Source organism: Pongo abelii, chromosome 13, assembly GCF_028885655.2.
Source record: "Pongo abelii isolate AG06213 chromosome 13, NHGRI_mPonAbe1-v2.0_pri, whole genome shotgun sequence".
Taxonomy (NCBI): Eukaryota; Metazoa; Chordata; class Mammalia; order Primates; family Hominidae; genus Pongo; species Pongo abelii.
In genome coordinates, this window is record NC_071998.2 from 23835788 (window position 1) to 23853598 (window position 17811).

The following is a 17811-nucleotide window of genomic DNA, read 5'->3' on the forward strand; positions in this document are numbered from 1 at the left end:
TTGAGACGGAGTCTCGCTCTGTCGCCCAGCCTGGAATGCAGTCGCGCAATCTCGGCTCACTGCAAGCTCTTGCCTCCCAGGTTCACGCCATTCTTCTGCCTCAGTCTCCCGAGTAGCTGGGGCTACAGGTACCCGCCACCACGCCTGGCTAATTTTTTTTTTTGTATTTTTAGTAGAGACGGGGTTTCACCGTGTTAGCCAGGATGGTCTCGATGTCTTGACCTCATGATCCGCCCGCCTTTGCCTCCCGAAGTGCTGGGATTACAGGTGTGAGCCACTGTGCCCTGCCTATTTTTTTCTTTTTTAAATAATAGAAATGGGGTCTCACTGTGTTGCCCAGGCTGGTTTTGAACTCCTGGGCTCAGGCGATCCTCCCCCTCTTGGCCTCCCAGAGTGTTGGGGTTACAGGCATGAGCCACTACACCAGGCCAGATTCTTTTGTTTATTTTTTAATAAATAAATTCAAGTGGATTCTCCTGCCTCAGCCTCCCGATTAGCTGGGATTACAGGCATGCGCCACCACACCTGGCTTATTTTTGTATTTTTAGTAGGGTAGGGTTTCACCATGTTGGCCAGGCTCATCTCAAGCTCCTGACCTCAAGTAATCCTCCCGCCTCAGCCTCCCAAAGTGCCGGGATTACAGGTGTGAGCCACCGTACCTGGCCTTGGCCTCAGATTCTTAATCTGAGCTAATTTTGTCTTCTGCAGGTATGAATAAATGAACTTCCTCTGCAGAAAAGGTTGAGAATATTGACTGTTTTCTTAGTAGAAAATGCAGGAACACAGATTAGAAATTAAACAAAAATAATAGTAGTGGTCACAGAAATATACCAATATAGAACATATGGGTATCTGAAAGGCTGAGAAGCCAGGTGAGATCTGGTCTAGACCAGATCTTTGTCATCAGGCACAAGCTTTGCAGGTGATGCCAACAATAGTTATGCTGTTGTATAGAAGAGGAAGCTGAATTGGGAACTATTATTTATCTGTGACTAAACAGTTAGCCTTACAACATAGCGTAATAGTTAAGTGCACACTCCGTAGAACCAAATGTCCTGGGTTTGAATACTGCCTTTACCACTTACTAGCTGTAATTCTTTGTGTGTCTTAGTTTCCTCTCTGTAAAATGGGAGTAAAGTAATGTATACTCTAGAGTGTTGGAAAGATTAGTGACTTAATACTGTACATATAAAGTGCTTAGAATGGTGTCTGGCACATAGTGAATGGTATGTGCTTTCTGCTAGTATTGTCATTACCATTGGTTTTAGATTTTGGGAATGAGTGGACATATATAGATGAAGGACCTGAGACCCATCCTTGCCAGTCTAAGATAGACCTTGCACCACTGGTCTCATGACTCAGTGAGCAGCATCTCTGGACATTCTTGATGAAGACTTGCTTCTTCAACATAAATTGTGTATCCTGTTTTTAGTAGTTGAACCCTTAGCCCATTATGTAATTCATGTCATCTGAATTATATTTGGCTTGAAAAAAACATTAATTTTTCTGTTCTGAAACGTAAATTTATTTGATGTAGTAGCTGAGATACTTTGCACAAGTGTGTCAACATCCTGGTTTTAGAACTATCTTCCAATCAACGCTTTGTGATGCTGTCTTGAATACATGCAGTGTATGTATGTAGTTTGGGATTTAATTAACTGTTCAAAATTTTATTAAATGGCTGTTGAAATCTTCCCTCTTCTCAGTATGTTGTCAGCAAGTGTTCTCTAACTTTTCAGAATGATAAAATGTGTCCTTGCTTTTCGTTTAGGGTATATTACATGGTTTTTAGAAAAGTTTTTACCCGACCGTGTTTTTTGTATACCTTAAAGTTAGATGAATTTGTGCTTATGTAAGCTTTAACAGAAATGGTGGTGGTTGTTAAGTCAACCATTTTCAGTTAAGTCTAAACTGAGATCACTTGAAAATGTGGCTGTTTCACTGAGGTATCTTATCTTCAGAACGGTCCTTGAAAAAAACAGCAGTTAAGCCGGGCATGGTAGCTCAGGCCTGTAATCCTAGTACTTTGGGAGGCCAAGGTGGGAGGATCACCTGAGCCCAGGAGTTTGAGACCAGCCTAGGCAAATATGGGAAGACCCTATGTCTATGAAAAAGAAAACAAAAACGGAAACAAAACTTTTTAGGCAGTTAAAACTTTTTTCCAAAACTGTTTCTTCCATAGAGAATATCTTTGTAGTTTAATCAGGTTGGTTTATTTGGCTGGAGACTTTCTTTCCTCATTACATTTAGACAATTTTTTCACTTTAATCGTTAATAGGAAGCTTTATATTATATTTTGCTGATTTTGTTTCTAAAGAAGTTAAAAATGTAGCAGCAGTTATTTACCTGTGTTAAAATCTATCACATCTTTAATTCACTTTGAGGTGAGATATGGGTTTCAAAATTTGGTTGGATAGATTGAAGTAAACCTGGTGCTTCCTGCCCCTCAAGAACTTGAGATATGTATGTTTGAGTTTCTACTGGATTATTTTTAGAATCTTTGCTCTTGTCTGTTTCTATTCTGAGAATTCTCTTGGAACCTGTTCCAGTGTAGTAGAACTCTTGGGAGTGGAAAGTGATAGATGATGGAACACAAGTGTACACTGAATTCCTATGGTCTGGCAACTGGGTACTTGTTGTAGAAGCATTCCTATTTACTACACACAGCTCCGTTTCCCAGAAAAGGAGGACATAGAATTTCCTCATAACAGTATGTTAGTTGAAGGTGTTGATTTTTATGGTCTAGTTTCCATGTCTTAGTCATTTTTACAGTTCAGTGGTGGTAACAGTTTTTAAGGGTCTTGAAGAATATTTTGGTAACTTATGCTTTTATCTTGATTTAATGGATTCACAATTATCAGAAGTTTTTTTTTTTTTTTTTTGGGAGACAGAGTCTTGCTCTGTTGCCCAGACTGGAGTGTAGTGGCATGATCTCGGTTCACTGCAACCTCCGCCTCTCGGGTTAAAGTGATTCTCCTGCCTTAGCCTCCCAAGTAGCTGGGATTACAGGCTCACGCCACCACACCCAGCTAATTTTTGTAGTCTTAGTAGAGACAGGGTTTCGCCATGTTTGCCAGGCTGGTCTGGAACTCCTGACCTCAAGTGATCCACCCGCCTCAGCCTCCCAAAGTGCTGAGATGACAGGCGTTAGCCACCGCGCCTGGCCTTATCAGAAGTTTTATGTAAAATTAATACGGGAAAATTTGTCTGTTGAATCATGCATCCTGTTAAAGTCATTTTCTGACCCCTGTTTTTCCAGAAGATTTCAGTCACATCCCCCATACCCTGTGATTGTTCTGCGAAACCTGTTTCATCTCTGGAAATTTTTTTGCTGGACATCTTTAATATTAAGACTTTTTATGAATAGGGAATTAGCTATTTTATAACATTTCAGTGATAGTGTGGAGAGGCACAATTGACAGAAGACAAGTTAATCTGAATTTATTTAAGCATGCATTCTTGGATGTCCTGAGGCCCTTATAATTATTTTTATTTTTCAAAGAATGTATTTGCTAATTTTTTTTTTTTTTTTTTTGAGACGGAGTTTTGCTGTTGTTTCCCAGGCTGGAGTGCAATGGCGCAATTTCGGCTCACCGCAACCTCTGCCTCCCGGGTTCAAGCGATTCTCCTGCCTCAGCCTCCTGAGTAGCTGGGATTATGGGCATGTGCCCCCACGCCCAGCTAATTTTGTATTTTTAGTAGAGATGGTCAGGCTGGTCTTGAACTCCCGACCTCAGGTGATCCAGCCGGCTTGGCCTCCCAAAATGCTGGGATTACAGGCGTGTGCCACTGCGCCCATCCTTGTATTTGCTATTTTTATTTTTATTTTTATTTTTTTTTGAGACGGAGTCTTACTCTGTCACCCAGACTGGAGTGCAGTGGCGCCATCTTGGCTCCCTGCAAACTCCACCTCCCAGGTTCAAGCGATTCTCCTGCCTCAGCCTCCTGAGTAGCTGGGACTACAGGCGCGTGCCACCATGCCCAGCTAATTTTTTGTATTTTTAGTAGAGACGGGGTTTCACCTTATTAGCCAGGATGGCCTCGATCTCCTGACCTCGTGATCCGTCTGCCTTGGCCTCCAAAGTGCTGGGATTACAGGCGTGAGCCACTGCACCTGGCCTGTATTGGCTATTTTTAAGCTAGAAGTCTTTGTAGTAATTTATGAATATATAACCCAGAGCAGTAAACCTTAATTAAGAGGAAAACTTTTTCCAAACAATAAAGTAAGCCATGTAGTTTTTATGTTTCACAAAGCAACTATTCTGGTTTAGCCATGCAACCGGGATCATTATTTATAGGCTAATTACATATTCATTATGGAATATTAAGAATTGATGATTGGAAGGAGATATAGTCTTAATGTTGATACTGTGAACATGGACCAGTAAAATTTTAATAGTTTGCGTTCTAACAAAGAGTTATGGTTTTCTTCCTTGACAAGTGAGGATTCATGTACATTATATCAAAATGTTTGGTTATAATAGTGAGGCTATAAAGATTAAGTCATTTTTCTGTAAATCAAAAAATTAATGTACATTGAATATGGGTTAAGTATATTCCTTCTGTACATGCAGATTTTTATTACCGGATGGCACTACTGTATGGAGAAACTCTCATTTTGTTATTTCACCTAGATTATTTTCTTTCTTTTTTTTTTTTTGAGACAGAGTCTTGCTCTGTTTCCCTGGAGTGGAGTGGCGTGATCTCAGCTCACTGCAACCTCCACCTCCTGGGTTCAAGCGATTCTTCTGCCTCTGCCTCCCGAGTAGCTGGGACTACAGGCGCGTGCCACCATGCCCGGCTAATTTTTTGTATTTTTGGTAGAGACAGGGTTTTACTGTATTAGCCAGGTTGGTCACCATCTCCTGACCTCGTGATCTGCCCGCCTCGGCCTCCCAAAGTGCTGGGATTACAGGCGAAAGCCACTGTGCCCAGCTGATTATTTTCATAAATGGGGTCACTGAGAATAAACAGTGAGAAAAAGATCAGATAATCCAATCAACAGAACTGGAAATCTATGAGTAAACTACTCACTTCTTAAAAAGGTTTTATGGTAGGAACACCACTCAACCAGTTAGCTTTTGATTAGATGCTTAATTCTGTTTTATTCTTTTCTTAAAATGTATTTATTTAATGAGATAGGTGGCTGAGCATGATGGCTCACACCTGTAATCCCAGCACTTTGGAGGCTGAGGCTGGTTGATCACTTGAGGTCAGGAGTTCAAGACCAGCCTGGCCAACATGGTGAAACCCCATCTCTACTAAAAATACAAAAAAATCGGCTGAGCGCGGTGGCGCACACCTATAGTCCCAGCTACTTGGGAGGCTGAGGTGGGAGAATCACTTGAACCTGGGAGGCAGAAGTTGCTGGGCGGAGATCGTGCCACTGCACTCCAGCCTGGACAACAGAGCCAGACTATGTCTTAAAAAAAAAAGATAGGGTCTTGCTGTGTTGCCTAGCCTGGATTTGAACTGTGGGTTAAGTGGTTAAGTGATCTTCCTGCCTCAGCCTGCTGAATAGCTGGGACTACAGGTGCATGCCACCTTGCCCAGCTTGGATGCTTCACTTTAGATACTTAAGATGGAATTGCAGAGTATTAGTGCTGAAGGTGATTTTTTTAGATGGTGTCTCGCTCTTGTTGCCCAGGTTGGAGTGCAGTGGTGCAATCTCAGCTCACTGCAACCTCCTCCTACTGGCTTCAAGCAATTCTCCTGCCTCAGCCTCCTAAGTAGTTGGAATTACAGAGGTGCGCCACCATGCCCGGCTAATTTTTGAATTTTTAGTACAGGTAGGGTTTCACCATGTTGGCCAGGCTGGTCTTGAACTCCTGTCATCAGGTGATCTGTCTGCCTTGGCTTCCCAAAGTGTTGGGATTACAGGCATGAGCCACCGTGCCTGGCCTGGAGGTGATTTAAAAAATAATCAAATGGGGCCGGGCATGGTGGCTCATGTCTGTAATTGCAGCACTTTGGGAGGTTTAGGTGGGTGGATCACCCGAGGTCTGGAGTTCGAAACCAGCCTGACCAACAAGTTGAGACCCCATCTCTACTAAAAATACAAAAATTAGTTGGGTGTGGTGGCAGGTGTCTGTAGTCCCAGCTGCTCGGGAGGCTGAGACAGGAGAATTGCCTGAACCCGGGAGACGGAGGTTGCAGTGAGCTGAGATCGCACCACTGCACTCCAGCCTGGGTGATGGAGTGAGCTTCTGTCTCAAAAAAAAAAAAAAAAAAAAAAGGATTCTTTCTCAAATACAGATATGCCTTACATTTGTTTAAATGCATCACAGTTTTAAAACAGTGTGTTCGTGTGCATTTATTCATATCTGAGAGAATGCTTTAAAAATAAATGGAATCATGGTAAAACAATTAACCTTGTTCTCTATAGTACAACCAAAATGATAAACACAAACCAACAAAATTATAAAGTTGTTAAACTGAAAAAGGATGTAAAATGTGTATTCATACTGACTGGAGAGGCAGATTCAAATGCAGTAAAAAGTTTTAAACCAGTGTATTGAGCCTATGAGAAATTCTAGTTAATTGGTTGTTACTATAATGTAAAAGGCAGTACAATAATACGTCTGTGGCCTTTAGCAAGCCAGTTAATGAAGCTGTTGAAAAAATAAGTTAATATTAGTGCAGCTAACACAGAAAAATACTTGTCAGACCTCTTCTGGCTAAAATAGGTTTCAGGGACACAGTGTTCTTTGGTACCTGAATTAGTATGATGAATTATGGTTAGTCTCCTCTATTTTATTTTATGATACACAGATCAAAAATATGTAGAAATGTTATAATGTCATTAATCTGAAATGTATAAGATTTACAAATAGTGGAATATCTTTCCACATCATGGGAATGCTTGCTTTTGGGTGTCTAAAACTGACTGTTCTAGAAAACAGAATTCCGGCCAGGCGCAGTGGTTCATGCCTGTAATCCCAGAACTTTGGGAGGCCGAGGCAGGTGGATCACGAGGTCAGGAGATCGTGACCATCCTGGCTAACACGGTGAAACCCTGTCTCTACTAAAAAAATACAAAAAAATTAGCTGGGCTTGGTGGCAGGTGCCTGTAGTCTCAGCTACTCAGGAGGCTGAGGCAGGAGAATGGCGTGAACCCAGGAGGCGGAGCTTGCGGTGATCGGAGATCAAGCCACTGCACTCCAGCTTGGGGGACTGAGCGAGACTCTGTCTCAAAAAAAAAAAAAAAAAAAAGGAAACAGAGTTCCATGTATTGTTAAAATCACTGGCTCTGGGCTGGCTCGGTGGCACACGCCTGTAATCTCAGCACTTTGGGAGGCCGAGGCTGGTCGATCACCTGAGGCCAGGAATTTGAGACCAGCCTGACCAACATGGTCAAACCCCATCTCTACTAAAAATACCAAAAATTAGCTGGGCATGGTGTCACGTGCCTCTGGTCCCAGCTATTTGGGAGGCTGAGACAGGAGGATTGCTTGAACCTGGAAGGCGGAGGTTGCAGTGAGCCGAGATCGCACTATTCATTGCACTCCAGCCTGGATGATGGAGTGAGACTCTCTCAAAAAAATCATTGGCTCTGCATTGTTATCATTGGAGATGATAGCTCTATGTGTTATTGCACTGAAGACCTTCCAGTGGGACAGATGTGGAGATGGAAGACAGTAGTATTGATGATCGTGACCCTGTGTAGGCCTAGACTAATGTGTGTGTTTATCTCTTAGCGTTATTTTTTTTTTTATTTTTTTTTATAATGGAGTCTCCCTCTGTCACCCAAGCTGGAGTGCAGTGGGCTCACTGCAACCTCCGCCTCCCAGGTTCAAGCAATTATCCTGCCTCAGCCTCCCTAGTAGCTGGGATTACAGGCGTCTGCCACCATGCCTGGCTAATTTTTGTATTTTTAGTAGAGGTGGGGTTTCACCATGTTGGTCAGGCTGATCTCGAACTCCTGACCTCGTGATCTGCCTGCCTCGGCCTCCCAAAGTGTTAGGATTACAGATATGAGCCACCGTGACCAGCTGCATATTTGTTTTTGTTTTGTTTGTTCTAGGAGCTTCGTAAGAGTGGAATTGTTTGCATAAACAGTTTGTTTCTGATTGATGGGTATATTTCCTCTGTGGAGAATTCCATTTTGGAAATTTAACTTCTAAGGCATTGCCACATGTTTTTCTGTGCGTGTGTGTGTATATGTGTGTGTGTGTGTGTGTGTGTAGTAAAATGTACATAACATAAAGTTTATTGTAACCATTGTTACGTATACAGTTCTCTGACATTAAGTACATTTACATTGTCGTGCAACCACCACTGCTGTCCATCTTCTGAACCTTTTTATCCTCCCAAACAGAAACTCCATACCTGTGATACAGTAACTCCCCATTTTTCCCCTACCCCCAGCCTCTGGTAACTACCATTCTGCTTGTTTCTATGAATTTGACTTTTCTAAGTAACTTGTATAAGTAGAGTCATATAGTAGTATTTGTCCATTTTTTTTTTTACCCCTTGCCCCGAGAGTTTTGCTCTGTTGCCCAGGCTGGAGTGCAGTGGCACTACCTTGGCTCACTGCAACCTCCGTCTCCTGGGTTCAAGCAATTCTCCTGCTTCACCTTCCTGAGTTGCTGGGATTACAGGTGTGCGCCACCATGCCTGGCTAATTTTTGTATTTTTAGTAGAGATGGGGTTTCACCATGTTGGCCAGGCTGGTCTTGAACTCCTGACCTTGTAATCAATCTACCTGCCTCCTCCTCCCAAAGTACTGGGATTACAGGTGTGAGCCACTGCACCCCAGCCTTATTTGTCCTTTTTTGACTGGCTTATTTCACTTAGCATAATGTCTTTAAGGTGCATCCATATGGTAGCATGTGTTAGAATATCTTCCCTTCTTAAGGCCGAATAATTTTCCATTGTATATATATGTCACATTTTGCTTATCCATTCATCTATTGATGGACACTTGGGTATCTTCCACTTTTTGGCTATTATGAATAATGGCGCTTTTTAATTAATTAATTAATTTATTTTTTTTTATTTTATTTATTTTTTTTGAGACAGAGTCTTGCTCTGTCTCCCAGGCTGGAGTGCAGTGGCACGATCTCGGCTCACTGCAAGCTCCACCTCCCGGGTTCACGCCATTCCCCTGCCTCAGCCTCCTGAGTAGCTGGGACTACAGTCGCCCACCACTACGCCTGGCTGATTTTTTGTATTTTTAGTAGAGACGGGGTTTCACCGTGTTAGCCAGGATGGTCTCGATCTCCTGACCTTGTGATCCTCCTGCCTTGGCCTCCCAAAGTGCTGGGATGACAGGCGTGAGCGACCGTGCCCGGCCAATAATGGCACTTTTAACATGGAAGTACAAGCATCTCTTTGAGACTCTGCTTTGAGATTTGTTTTTGGTGCCTACCCAGAATTGGAATTGCTGGATCATATGATAATATAGGTTTCGATTTTTTTTTTAAGGAACCACCATTCTTTTAATGATGGTTGTACCACTTTAAATTCCCGTCAGCAGTGCACAAGGGTTCTAGTACATCCTCACTGATGCTTTCTGTGTTTTAAAAATTAAACAAAAAAAAATTATAGTATTACAGCTCTTTTAGAATTTGTCTAGCAGGTTTTCTGGTCTTTATCGGAAAATTCCCGGCTCTTCTGTCCAAAAAAAAAAAAATTGTAATCGCTATCCCTAAAGGGTAGGAAGTAGGAATCTTATTGTTATAATTTTTTTTTTTTTTTAATTGAGGTGGAGTTGTTCTTGCAATGTTGTCTAGGCTGGTTTCAAACTCTTGGGCTCAAGCAGTCTTCCCATCTTAGCCTCAAAATAGCTGGGATTGCAGGTGCATGCCACCGTGCCCAGCTTAGAATCATGTTTTGATGACATACTTAATTATGTGCTTGACACTTAGTAGCTAGTCAATAAATATTTGTTCAACAAATCAAAGAAAATTATATGCACAATTTTTTTTTTTTTTGAGACGGAGTCTGGCTCTGTCGCCAAGGCTGGAGTGCAGTGGCGCGATTTCGGCTGACTGCAACCTCTGCCTCCCGGGTTCACGCCATTCTCCTGCCTCAGCCTCCTGAGTAGCTGGGACTACAGATGCCCGCCACCATGCCCAGCTAACTCTTGTATTTTTAGTAGAGACAGGGTTTCATTGTGTTAGCCAGGATGGTCTTGATTTCCTGACCTCATGATCCGCCTGCCTCGGCCTTGTGAATTGCTTGGGATTATGGGTGTGAGCCACCGCGCCCGGCCACACAATTGTTTCTTTAAGATTTATTATTTACAGGTGACTTTTGCTTTTCGACATAGCTTGTTTCTTGACACATTTTAAATTGGGTTATTGGCGGGTAAAATCTTGGCGGGATGCAATGTTGTTTTGGGGTTCAAATACCAACTGCAAGTAGTAAGAGGCAGATAGCATTTCATGTACAGTGACTACATGTAGTGATAAAATGGTTGCTGGTTAAAATTGATGGTACTTGAGATTTTTGTTTAGATTTGCTAAGCTCGTAAACCATAGACTTAGATTGCAGTAGTTGAATTGGTTTAACAGATACCAGCAAAATGTAAAATCCTCAAGGGCTACTTCTTGAGAGTTTGTATTCCAGAGAGCTTTTATCTTTTATTGTAAGTGTCCTTGTTTTCTCTGAAGTACATGCTTATCTTTTACTATGATTGTTTTGCTTACCATCCCTACTTTCTTGCAGATTTTCTGTTTTGTACATACGTTATTTTGTATATACTGTATATGATGACTTCAGTGAGCAGTGACCATTGTCGAGGTGCTCGGGAAAAACCACAGATTTCAGCAGCACAATCAACGCAACCACAGAAACAAGTGGTACAGGTAAGTTTTTGTGGAACTCTTGTTTGCCTTGTTTAGAATTAAGGAAATTAAGGGAGAGCATATGATTTAATGTCTTCCTTTGTAGGGAACTTTAGGATTTTGGACCCTGTGTTTAAACAGTAGGTGATGGCCAGGTGTGGTGGCTCACGCCTGTAATCCCAGCACTTTGGGAGGCCGAGGTGGGTGGATCCCTTGAGGTCAGGAGTTTGAGACTAGCCTGGCCAACATTGTGAAACCCCGCCTCTACTAAGAAAATACAAAAATTAGCTGGGCGTGGTGGCGTGTGCCTGTAATCCTAGCTTCTCGGGAGGCTAAGGCAGGAGAATCGCTTGAACTCAGGAGGCAGAGGTTGCAGTGAGCCCAGATCACGTCACTGCCCTCCAGCCTGGGCGACAAAGCGAGACTCTTTCCTAAAAAAAATAAAATAAAATACATAAAAAATAAAAAGTAGGTAACGAAGAATAGAAAGGAAAGAGGTCTTGTACTTGATTCAGGTACAATTGGATGTTGTTCCATGAGAACTCTTTAATGCTAACCTTTTCCAGGTACCTCTTAGCTATTAGGCTGCCACTGCCACCACCACCACCACCACCACCACCACCACTGCCACCGCTGCTGCTGCCGCTGCCTCCTCCTCCTCCTCCTCTTCCTCCTCCTCCTCCTCCTCCTCCTTCTCTTCCTCCTCTTCCTCCTCCTCCCTCTCTCCCTCCTCCTCCTCTTCCTCCTCCTCCTCCTCTTCCTCCTCCTCCTCCTCTTCCTCCTCTTCCTCCTCTTCCTCCTTCTCTTCTCCCCTTTCACCTTCCTCTGCTTCCCTTCCTCCTCCTTCCCTGCTGCTTCATCATCATCTCTCCCTTTTCTCCCTTTTATTAATTTAAGTGTGTCCCTGGAATGAAATATGAAAATCCAAGGTAGATGGAGAACTAATAGTCTGAAGTAATAAAATACCTGAATTACAATAGACTTTAAAAAGCTGCCTTTGCTGGGCATAGTGGCTCATGTCTGTAATCTCAACACTTTGGGAGGCTGAGGCAAAAGGATTGCTTGAGCCCAGGAATTAAGAGCAGCCTGGGCAACATAGTGAGGACCTCGTCTCTACAAAAAATTTAAAAAGTAGCTGGGCATGATGGCTTCCATTTGTAGTCCCAGGTACTTGGGTGGCTGAGGTGGGAGGATCACTTATGATGGTGCTACTGCACTCCAGCCTGGGTGACGGAGTGAGACCTTGGCTCAACAAAAAAACAAAAACCCGCCTTTTCTTCAAAGCACAAGGAAGAGTGCTTGAATCTTAGAATGGCTTTTAATGATCAAGATCCACTTGAGGCCAGGCGCAGTGGCTCATGCCTGTAATTCCAGCACTTTGGGAGGCCGAGGCAGACAGATCACATGAGATCAGGAGTTCGAGACCAGGCTGGCCAACATGGTGAAACCCTGTCTCTACTAAAAAAAAAAAAAAATACAAAAATTAGCTAGGCGTGGTAGTGGGTGCCTGTAATGCCAGTTACTCGGAGGCTGAGGCAGGGAGAATTGCTTGAACCCGGGAAGCGGAGGTTGCAGTGAGTCAAAATCACACCACTGCATTCAAGCCTGGGCGACAGAGCGAGACTCTGTCTCAAAAAAACAAAGACCTATTTGAATAAAATTTTTAATGTTAAATACTCCCTCCTCCTCAATTTGATTATATTATTATTTTAAGTGAGATAAGTGCTAAGCACAGTACCTGGTGCAAAATTAAGCATTATATGCATGTTACTGACTAGATTGGCAAACCCTTTTTCACAGGCAATATGCAAGTAAGTAAACTATATCTAGTTTGTCTTACTTGCAGATTGATTTGACTATACTTTGATAGTTAATTAAAAGTGCTTCTTATAATCACTCATTTATACCCAAGTGCCCTGTTGATGTTAAGGGACATAGTGAGGAGATTTAAGTGTTGCTTTACATTTTTCAGTATAAAGTTAGTATAGTATTCTGCTGGTATTGACAGACAGATATCTCTGCTACTCAGTGCTTGATCCTAAATACACTTACTCTGATAGGAATTTATTCACAAACTGATCTAGTCCAGTGATGGAAAAATTTGGAAGTTTTAGGCTAGGTCCTCCTTTTATAGTTGAATTTACTTAGGAAAAAGTTTGCTTAATGAATGGTCTTTTTTTTTTTTTTTTTGAGACGGAGTCTGTCGCCTAGACTGGAGTGCAGTGGCCAATCTTGGCTCACTCCAACCTCCACTTCCCGGATTCAAGTGATTCTCTTGCCTCAGCCTTCCAAGTAGCTGGGACTACAGGCAGGCAACATCATGCCTGCCTAATTTTTTTTTTGTTTCTTTGAGATGGAGTCTCCTGTCGCTGAGGCTGGAGTGCAATGGTGCCATCTCAGCTCACTGCAACCTCCGCCTCCTGGGTTCAAGCGATTCTCCTGCCTTAGCCTCTCAAGTAGCTGGGATTATAGGCGCCTGCCTCCACCCCCAGTTAATTTTTGTATTTTTAGTACAGATAGGGTTTCACCATGTTGCCCAGCCTGGTCTCCCAACACCTGAGCCCAAGTGACTGCCCCCCCTTAGCCTTCAAAGGTGGTGTGATTATAGGCGTGAGCCACCGCACCTGAACTTTTTTTTTTTTTTTTTTTTTGAGACAGTCTCGCTCTGTAGCCCAGTCTAGAGTACAGTTACTTTATCTTGGCTCATTGTAACCTCCGCCTCTGGGGTTCAAGTGATTCTCCTGTCTTATCCTCCCCAGTAGCTGGGATTACAGGAGTGAGCCACCATGCCCTGCTAACTTTTTTGCATTTTTAGTAGAGATGAAGTTTCACCATGTTGGCCAGGCTGGTCTCAAACTCCTGACCTCAAGTGATCTGTCCCCGCTTGGCCTCCCAAGGTGTTGGGATTACAGGTGTGAGCCACCGCACCTGACCCTTTTAAATTTTTTTCTTTTAAACACTAGTATGCAATAGGAAAATTATTGATGTTTATTTATTCATTAATCCTATTCAGGGAAGTATTTGCTAAGAAAGTAATCTTAAATTGGGGTCATAAAAAGTGGCTTTATTTGGTAATTTTTTTTCTTTCTCTTTTTTTGAGATGGAGCCTCGCTCTGTCGCCCAGGCTGGAGTGCAGTGGTACGTTCTCAGCTCATTGCAACCTCTGCCTCCTGGGTCCAAGCGATTCTCCTGCCTCAGCCTCCGGAGTAGCTGGGATTGCAGGCACGTATCACCATGCCTGGCTAATTTTTGTATTTTTGGTAGAGACGGGGTTTCACTGTGTTGGCCAGGCTGGTTTCAAACTTCTGACCTCAGGTGATCAGCCCACCTTGGCCTCTCAAAGTGCTGGGATTACAGGCGTGAGTTACCACGCCCTGCCGGTTGTAAGATGTTAATTGCTCCATTTTAAATGTCCACTGTTATGTTAGAGGTGTTCTGAGATAACCTATTCAGGTTGCATGATGAAAGAGAGTTTTTTATTTTTTATTTTTTGAGACGGAGTTTTGCTCTTGTTGTCCAGGCTGGAGTGCAATGGTGCGATGTCGGCTCACTGCAACCTCTGCCTCCACCTCGCCTGGCTAATTTTTTGTATGTTTAGTAGAGACGGGGTTTCACCGTGTTGGTCAGGCTGGTCTTGAATTCCTGACTTCAGGTGATCCACCCGGCTCCGCCTCCCAGAGTGGTGGGATTACAGGCATGAGCCACTGCGCCAGGTGGTGAGAGTTCTTTTGAATCCATATAAACCAGGATTTTTGTCCTGGATCTAGCACTTACTAATTAGATGAGTTACTTATATCTCCTTTAAACTCAGTTTTTTTTTTTTTTTTTTTTTTTGAGATGGAGTCTCACTCTGTTGCCCAGGCTGCAGTGCAGTGGCTTGATCTCGGCTCACTGCAACCTGTGCCTCCTGGGTTCAAGTGATTCTCCTGCCTCAGCCTCCAGAGTAGCTGGGACTACACTTGTACATCACCACACCCGGCTAATTTTAGTATTTTTAGTAGAGAGGGGTTTCACCATGTTGGCCAGGTTAGTCAGTTTTGAATTCCTGACCTCAAGTGATCTGCCCACCTCAGCTTCCCAAACTGCCCGGATTATAGGTGTGAGCCACTGGGCCTGACCGTGAACCTCAATTAAAAAAAAAAAATACATTGTGAGACTTACAAAAAAGTTGCAATGGGAATATGAATAATTACTGAATACCCTTTTCAGATTCCCCAGATGTTAACATTTCTATCACATCTACTTTATCCTGTTCTCTTCCTTTCCCTACAGTTTATTCCCAGAAATGTTTGACAAGTAGTTGTGAATAAGGTTCTTCTTCACTTAATACCTCAGTGTTTTTTTAAAAAACAAGGATCTTTTTACATAATTACAGTGCAATTATAAAAAATCAGAACATCTACAGATCATACTTATATTTTTTCAATGGTCCTCATAATGCTCTTTTTTTTTTTTTTTTTTTTTTTTTGTTTTGAGACACAGTTTTGCTCTGATGCCCAGGCTGTAGTGCAATGGTGCGATCTTAGCTCACTGCAATCTCCGCCTCCTGGGTTCAAGTGATTCTCCTGCCTCAGCCTCCCGAGTAGCTGGGATTATAGGCATGCGCCACCATGCCTGGCAAATTTTTATATTTTCGGTAGAAACGAGGTTTCGCCATGTTGGCCAGGCTGGTCTTGAACTCCTGACCTTAGGTGATCCGCCTCCCTTGACCTCCCAAAGTGCTGGGATTACAAGCATGAGCCACTGGGCCCAGCTGTAATGTCCTTTTTAGCTAATTAGATTGTGGAATATACATTCTATTCAGATGTCAACTCTCTTGTGAATTTATGTGAAAATTCCACAAAATTATCTGAACATTCCACAATTATGAAGTGATTATAAGAATATTTGAAAATTATGATATAAAATGTCTTAGAAAATGTATGCTTCCTGATCAACTGAAAAAATATGTACAATTAAAGCAAAACTGTTGAACATTAATGAGAACAGGCTTAGTAGACTGTTAATAATGTTTATCTTTGGTGGTGGGCATAAATAATCCTACTTTATTATTATTTACAATTTTTTTCTGGGTGACAGTTCTAATTAAAAAAAATTTGGTTTCATTTGAAAAATTTCACATTTTCCACTGTGAAAGCAGCTTAGTTCGTAATAAGCCATGTGAATGGATAAGAGATCCAGACGAAGAGCTGTAGTGATGCTACTTTTCTTGGCAAGATATTTTTCAACTTGAGATGTGACCTAGTGTATGTCACTAATGTTTATTGCAGGGGAGGGTGCACTGACCTTGTTTAACTTAAGAATTACCAGTTGATCCTGATTTTTCCTCTTTTTTCCCAAGCTGTACCGACCTCTTGACACTTCCTAGAGCTCAGCCTGGTAACTTCCCTATTATACTCTTATGTTTGGTGCTTTGTTTATCAAATATTTATTGAATTGTTTATCAAAGAAAATTATTTTTTTCTTGACTTGGTATTTTATAAAGGTAAAAAAATACTTAAAGTTCTCATTAAAATTTATTTTCATAAATATGCTAGCACTAGTGTTACTATATTGTTATTGTTAAATGACTATTATGTGTATTGGCTATGCTTTCAGAAGTAGTCTGTCTATCCCTTTTAGGAATAAAAAAGATATTACTGAAGAGAAATACAGTATTTGTGTCATATAATACTTAAGCTGAAAAAGCTAAGTCTGAATAAATCAGTCATTGGCATTTACCTTACATATGGCAATGAATAGTGACTTTATAGTTAGAAATGTATGGGTGAAACAGTATCAGAATGATAATGTAGAAACATATATAAGCCCCAGACTGCCCCCTACAGCAAAACGCGATTATTAATAACTATTCTGCTTGAAATATTTGGTGAGATTCTTTCACCCATCAAGTGCTTGTTTGTTAATATTTTAATTGGGTCGGTAAGTGTTTCTTTGGTTTTGTAAATTGTGCACGTTTACAAAACACTGGCTATTCTCAGGCAGTTTTCAAGTTTAAATATTCTTGCCTTTAGAGTCATTATTTGTTCCTGGTTCCCCCACTCCGCCATTACTTTTTCATACTTTTTCCACAAAGATTTCAGCCATACTCCCTGACTTTGGTTTATCTTCTACTCTGACATTTCTGCATGAAGTAGTTTCTGTCTGAAATGTCTTGAAACCAGGGATGTTCTTATAATAATACTTACTGTGCAGTGAGTGGATATCCGCAAGTAGTCCATAATTTTACTTTAAAAAAAAAAATCTTTGTTGTAGCTCCTGTTTAACACATCTACCACCCCAAGCCGCCACCTCCACTCCTTTTCTGTCTGCCAAAATCCCTCCCCACAATACTTTATTATGAAAATGGTCACGCATGAAGAAAAGTTGAGAGTTGTGCAGTCAATAGCCATATGTTCTATTACCTTTTTGCTCTATTTGTTTTATCACATCTGTTTAGCCAGCCATTATTTTATCTAACTTTTTAATGCTTTTCAAAGTGAATTAAATGATTAATGGTACTCTTAATCACTTCAGAATGGATATCATTGACAAGGGTGTATTATTTGTTTATTGTCTCTTTTTTTTTTTTTGAGGCAGAGTTTCTGCCCTTGTTGCCCAGGCTGGAGTGCAGTGGCACGATCTGGGCTCACTGCAACCTCCATTTCCCAGGTTCAAGTGATTTTCCCACCTCAGCCTCCTGAGTAGCTGGGATTACCGGCACTCGCCATCATGACCGGCTAATTTTTCTATTTTTAGTTGAGACGGGATTTCACAGTGTTGGCCAGTATGGTCTCAAACTCCTGACCTCAGGTGATCTGCCCGCCTCGACCTCCCAAAGTGCTGGGATTACAGGCGTGAGCCACTGTGCCTGGCTGTTTTTTTTTTTTTTTTTTTAATAGACAGGACCTCAGGCCGGGCGTGGTGGCTCATGCCTGTAATCCCAGCACTTTGGGAGGCCGAGGCAGGTAGATCACCTGAGGTCAGGAGTTCGAGACCAATCTGGCTAACATGATGAAACCCCATCTCTACTAAAAATACA

The 17811-nt window shown here is 42.1% G+C and overlaps 1 protein-coding gene and 1 non-coding gene across 20 annotated transcripts in view; both read left to right on the top strand.

Moving 5' to 3' along the window:
• Positions 1 to 17811, top strand: part of UBAP2 (ubiquitin associated protein 2) — a 126459-nt gene that overhangs the window by 19953 nt on the left and 88695 nt on the right. For 13 of the 19 annotated variants that reach the window (XM_063714167.1, XM_063714152.1, XM_063714162.1 and 10 more), the window contains one exon: positions 10672 to 10811. The exons of the other annotated variants lie outside the window; for them this stretch is intronic. In XM_063714167.1, the coding sequence (XP_063570237.1) occupies positions 10713 to 10811 (99 nt within the window). In that variant the 5' untranslated portion in view covers positions 10672 to 10712. Of the gene's footprint in view, positions 1 to 10671; positions 10812 to 17811 lie in introns of those variants that run through there. 19 annotated transcript variants of the gene reach the window in all.
• LOC112135019 (U7 small nuclear RNA) lies at positions 9547 to 9608 on the top strand. Its single transcript, XR_002916339.2, has one exon. It is a non-coding gene; the product is annotated as a U7 small nuclear RNA (small nuclear RNA).